The 6,147-nt window shown below is 33.7% G+C and overlaps 1 protein-coding gene across 1 annotated transcript; it reads right to left on the bottom strand.

The window, feature by feature from the left end:
• Window positions 1-677: 677 nt before the first annotated feature.
• Window positions 678-5,799, bottom strand: LOC123550290 (BTB/POZ domain-containing protein 1-like). Its single transcript, XM_045338719.2, has 3 exons — window positions 5,653-5,799; window positions 4,866-5,181; window positions 678-4,253 (listed from the first exon to the last, which is right to left on the bottom strand). The coding sequence occupies exons 2-3, from the start codon at window positions 5,162-5,164 to the stop codon at window positions 2,945-2,947; spliced, it is 1,608 nt and encodes a 535-aa protein (XP_045194654.2). The 5' UTR covers window positions 5,165-5,181; window positions 5,653-5,799; the 3' UTR covers window positions 678-2,944.
• Window positions 5,800-6,147: the final 348 nt, after the last annotated feature.

The raw sequence follows: 6,147 nt of genomic DNA, 5'->3' as shown, positions 1-6,147 counted from the left end.
TATTGTGTGAGCACCCTTTAGTTCTCGTAAAATATAGAGTAGCGTACACAATTCTGACCCATACAAAAAGACTCTGCATGATCATTCGTCTACCTATATAAGTTAGAAGTGTGCAAGCCAGTATCCGTAAAATATTGCAACGTAGCTTAACGTTCATTGCTTAAAGTCTATGGAACATAAAATGTAGCCGATAAACTGGCTTCTCTATAAATTGTTTGTTACAAACCGACATGGTAATATTTTCATACAAAATTATAAATCAGCATTTCATTCCATATCTCTTGTAATGTTTCGTTTGTTTGACCTTACTTTATACCTGTATTTTAAATATATGTTAATTAACTCATATACTATACATATGTGTTGTTTTCCACTCTTATCCGTTTTGTTTTGGAGTTTATGTGTATTGTATATGAAAAAGAGCACACAGAGAAAATTCACGTTTTAATCACGAATATGGCTTTTATTTTCATCGAACTTGTATAAAAATATAGAGGATATTTGTTTATTTTGAGTGAATATGGAATATATCTCACTGAGAAGTGAGAAAATTTCAAATATTTTTTACGAGCGCGTAGCGCGAATGAAAATGTGAAAATTTTCTCACTTCGAGGTGAGATATATTCCATATTCACGAAAAACAAACAAATTTTCTTTTTATTTTATTTTATGCTCAATTACGTTGAGATGTGCATTTTGCAACAATTTTTAATCTCAGCGCGGGAAATAGACGCGCGTAAACAGACATGACGTCAGACGTGCTGTGACGTTATAAAGACGCATACAACATAAAGTTCCATTTTATTTTATTTTTTGCTGCATAACGTTATGAAATTCTCTTCAAGTAAAATAATTTGAACCGAGAAATATACTATAAAGAACAAAGTGCGACTACAATTTTCATCCTGTTTTCAGCAAATAATTTAAAATTCATACACAATGTAATGAGGGGGCGGAGCTATATCTCTCACAGTGTGAAAATATAGATTTCATATTTTCACAGTGTGAGTGGTGAGATATGAAAATATTTAACTGATAGAATACAGTATTTTATTAGTTAGCATAAAATAAAAGTACACAGTAGGTCATTGCCTTGAAACGGCTAGTGACAACAATCCACTAGTAGTATATTAACAGTCTCGTTAATCGTTAAGGCACAAACTATATAGCTTCTATTTTTCATTCTGTATCAAACTGGTACACTTTAAATGGCTGCAGCACAAACCAGATTCCTTTTTAAATGTCTCTAACTTATATTTTCTTGAACAACATTATCAGTGCTGAATAAAAATCAAAAGAAAAGGGGAGGTTATATTTTATGCAAGCAAAATAATCATTCAAACAGCAACATAGCAAAATCAGCTCAAAAATGAGAACCAAAACTGCACTGGCGTTGTGTGACCTAAGTTGCGAGGACTAACTCTGTTTTTCAATTATTTCATGACAAAAATGCTACCAATATGAAAAGCACAGACCTGACATGTGGTGGCACCAAAACTGGCATTAAACATAAGTCAAAAAATGATCTATAAAGCAAAAGACAAAATCTTAGAAATATCTAAATCCACCATTATGCCACAACAATTTTTGCGCTACATTGTGAACCTTATTTATCGAAATTGTTTGTGATATTGCGGCCATATACATTCCATGTGAATTTCATGATGATTGCGAAGGAAAGCAGGTATCGCGTGTTTAAAAATATGAATTAAGGTGAATCTTCAAGTTCAATAATAAACACACTGGTGTTATTAAAACAAACGTGACAACATTATACTTTCATTGAGATCTAATAAACATATACATTCTGTAACTTACAAAATTATCCAAAATTATGTGAAAATTTTAAGAAGATTGAGTAAGAACTTTGACCTCTCTTGTATAAGAAATAATATCAACTAAAGCAAGTTCCATATCTCCAAGGATACTCGAAATGTCTTAGTCATTATGGAACTTGCGCTAAATGTTGTGAACATATACATTATGTACAAGTTTCATGATTGTTCAAACACGTGACCTCAAATATATTGACCATGTAAAATTTGACAATTACGACTACTTTATTATCCATAACTGGTGTTGCTGGAAAGTAGAACACATTGTCGTACCTGGCCCAGCTGTTGCGGCTAAACAAAAATCTATGTAAAGTCCATAAAGATTATTAAAAAAAATTGGTTCCAGTGTGTAAAGATGTCAGACGTGACTGAGATTGCGTTGCCATATATTATCTACAGTAAGTTCCACGAGGATTTCTAAACTTTGTCAACTTTGTTCTTTCTAAGTTTCATACAGATGGCTAAAATTGTTGTCACTTCTACGTTAACCACATGAAGGTTACTTCTACGTTAACCACATGAAGGTTACTTCTACCTTAACCACATGAAGGTTACTTCTACGTTAACCACATGAAGGCTACTTCTACGTTAACCACATGAAGGTTACTTCTACGTTAACCACATGAAGGTTACTTCTACGTTAACCACATGAAAGTTTGTGAATATCACTTATTACAATCCAAAAACTTTTACTAGAACAATTTTGCTCGTTATCGAACTTGACCGAGCTATGAGGCAATATATTCTATTTATCTGTTTTTTGGTTTTGCGCCATTTTTTCAGAAGTATTTTCTTATATATTGTAGGAGAGTTAACCTAAACAGCGTTCGTGGTGTCTGTGGATATGGCATTATTACTAGCCTGTTCTCTGTAAGTAACTGTCAACTTCCCCACATGTATCAGAGGTTGAATACGAACGATTTTAGACATAATTTTTCTAACAAATCGAAAACGAAAACGTACGCCTTGCACAGGGATCGAACTCAAGAACCTGTGATCCGTAGATCTACGTTCTCCCAACTGATATATGCGGAAGAGCCCCATATATTGCTCAAGTATTGATGTAACAAATGTGGCATCAGTAAAATTCAATATTCCTTTAAATCACTCTAATTTGACTGCACAGGTATATTCAGATTCTCCATTCCATTGGTTGTATCTTTGCTGATATCACGGTTTGAAAAATTCAAAAATCCGAGACTTTTGATCCCTGTAAATGAGCTTTTTGTGTCCCAGTAATTTGTGCTGAAATTTGTGCTTTCTAGTTTTACGCCATGAATGTGATTTATTAGGACTTTGCTCCTTTCTGGAATTCTTGTTTTTATCTGTACTCTATGTTCACAGCTATATTGAATGTTGATTTCAACCAGATATGGAGTACTTCTCTCTTTCAGTATCAATGGCGGGTTGAAATCTACTCTTCCCTCTTCGAGTTTATTTTGCTTCACATTAAATTTATGTTTGAATTCAATAGAGTCAATAACTACACTTACAGTTAACACCAACCCCAAATCATCACAAAGATTTTGTTTATAATGTTCCAGAACACTGATAAAATATTTTGTTTTAGCATAATTTCGTTCAGATCGTTCAGATTTTATTTCCATTACCTTGTTTTCATACTCTTCAAGGAATATTTTCGCTTTTTCACCAAGAACTACTTCGGGAGAACAGTCTGTTTGTGAGTATAAGTTTTCCAAGTCTTTAAAATGCGGTCTCATTTTACTCAAGATAATATTTGCCAGAGCTACGTCCTTTGATACAGTTATCTCAAACGAAATAGAAATACTATCACTAATCTCTTCCCATTCGCTTTCGATACTTACTTGAATCGTTTCTACCTCCGGCAGCCGTGTTACACAGGAATTGGTAGAAACTGAAATACCAGGAATGTTGTTGATGTAGCCTGCTATGTCTGAATATTCTTCAACCGAAAAATATCCTTTCCTGCTGATATTATCTATCAATGATTTGTGTGTCATTGTTGGAAGTCTCAAATGATAAAATATCTGACCAAGACACTGACGGATATTTGTGCCGTTTTCTTCCAGCCCACGTTCTAAGACTCTTTTTCTTGACCATTTGTCTGCCGCTTCCAAAATTTCCTCCTCTTTAGCGAAGAATGTATCTCCTTTTAGTAAGTACAAGAGACAGTTTTCAGATAGATTTAGGAAGCCATTGGACTTTAAGACTTGTTGTGCATGGCTGTCGATGAAAGAACAACAGACATTTTTCAGTCCTGTAAGTTCGTACAACATTGCCGTACTTAGAATTTCACAAGCATTACTTGGTGTAATTATGGTAGTAAGATAGTCAGCGCAGTACAGTACAAGGCTTGATACTTTGTAGTAGTGAGCCATATCCATTACAGCAAAGGCGTGCTCCTCTGTAAGAGTCACTCTATCACTATACAAGTACCTATTGAACCATTAAAATATATCAGTTTCAATCAGTAATTAGAAGTTAATTGTTTTTCTATTCAATTTTAAAAATAGCATTATGATATAAACATGTTTTGTTTAACTTCCTGTAGTATTAGTGTTTTCTTAAGGTTACCATATTCTGACATTAACCTTTAGCCTGCTAGCGACAAGAGATTCCGCCTTTGCGACCAGTGTAGACCAAGATCAGCCTGACTTCCGTGGAGGCTGATCTTGGTCTACACTGTTCACTATTACGTCAGTAAATTTTCAGTCAGTGAAAACCCCTTCGAATAATAAATAGCATTGCCAAAACTGAATGATGGACCAATCCATTTTAGAAATTTAGCAAGCTAAGGGTTAAAGTCACTGGAGGATAACATCAGATGAATACATCGCTATAAAACTCTACGGAAAACGGTGTTTCAAGCACAAGTCAATGAAAATGTTACATTTAGAATAATTATTAGATCTATGTATAAATGTTCCTTTCCATTAGTCTAAATACAGTCAATCACGACGAATTGACTTGTCGGCGAAGCGAAATTATTTCCTTTCTGGAAGGTCAACATATTGACCTCAAAGTAAGCATATAAAGTAACCAGTTTACCTCAAGAATAAGTTGAAAATTTCCTCTTCTGCATTTTCCAGATCGACTTCATTTTTCCCATCAGCACACGGACCAAAGAACATCGCCTGAAACACAGGGCTTCGTGTCGCAAGAACAATTTTGTGCGCTTTAATAGCTTCTCCTTCTTGGTGACCTTTACAATGAAGCTTGACATCTGTCCAGAGGCATCTGTCGAACATTTCTAATAAACTTTCTCCTATACTTTTTCCTTGCTGCCAGTCGACACAAGTAGGCTGCTGAATCACTCTCTGAATTGGTCGAGTACTGTTTTCCTCCATCTTGTATGAAATTTAATCTGTTATGATATAGTAAAATCTATAAAATATATAAATAGAACTAAGGCGCCAGTATCCTGCTCAATATAGCGGAATAGAATTTATAAACGTTAAACACTTGGCTGCTGAACACATTTTTTTATTTAAATATTAAAACACAATGTAATATAATTTCTTTAATACACCTTTCGATGGAATATCAAGAGTTTTAAACTGAAGGAAAAGTATCCTCTTAAGTTTTGAATTTATTGTAAAGAAACGTTTTTCTATTGATATATTTTGCATACATTGAAATTGAATTCAACACTTATGATAATTACATATGCTGACAGATTGACACAAAGAATATAACTGACATTGTATAGTTAAACACATTCAAATCCGGGAAGATTTATGCTATTTTTGAAAAATAAAAAAGAAAAGAACACGAGATAAAAGTGGTTTACTCTATATTTAGTTTTACAATTTACTTTAAAGTAGCAGCAACTTACAAATAAAGTCGAAATCACAAAGTATATTATCCAAAAATACAATGAATTCACTCTAAGCTCCCTGCACAGTCTATAGACAGTTATAAATGGTTCATTGATCGTGCGTTTATATATTGATTATAGGTTTACCTAGGCGTAAGAAAACAATCAATAAACATGTTGCGTCACAAGTATAAATTGATTTTAATGAACATGTCACAAACTTGGCACATTAACAAAAATCATAATCATTGATAATGTAAATAAAACAAGACAAACATATACTTAATAAAAAGTATTTAGGTGATCCTAGGGTAAAATATTGTTCAACGCTGACATATGAAAAGAAAAAAAATGTGTTGGTCAGTTTACGAAATGTTGTACAAAGCAGGCTTTTAAAAGCAGCTAGCTTTTCAGATTCCACAAACTAGACGGGGAGGGAGTTCCAAAGCTTAAGAGCAGTGAACGAACAGTTCCGATTGCCATACATCAAGGTTTTAGTATTTGGCATAACCA

Source organism: Mercenaria mercenaria, chromosome 6 (assembly GCF_021730395.1).
Source record: "Mercenaria mercenaria strain notata chromosome 6, MADL_Memer_1, whole genome shotgun sequence".
Lineage (NCBI taxonomy): Eukaryota > Metazoa > Mollusca > Bivalvia > Venerida > Veneridae > Mercenaria > Mercenaria mercenaria.
The sequence above is the reverse complement of the archived record's forward strand: the minus strand, read 5'-3'. Positions and strand labels throughout refer to the sequence as shown.

Excerpts from the sequence above, each read along its gene's own strand:
- LOC123550290 (XM_045338719.2), bottom strand. The coding sequence starts at position 5,164 with ATGGAGGAAAACAGTACTCGACCAATTCAGAGAGTGATTCAGCAGCCT. Across the intron at positions 4,254-4,865 it reads ATTTTCAACTTATTCTTGAG|GTACTTGTATAGTGATAGAG; the intron begins GTAAACTGGTTA and ends ATGGTTCAATAG.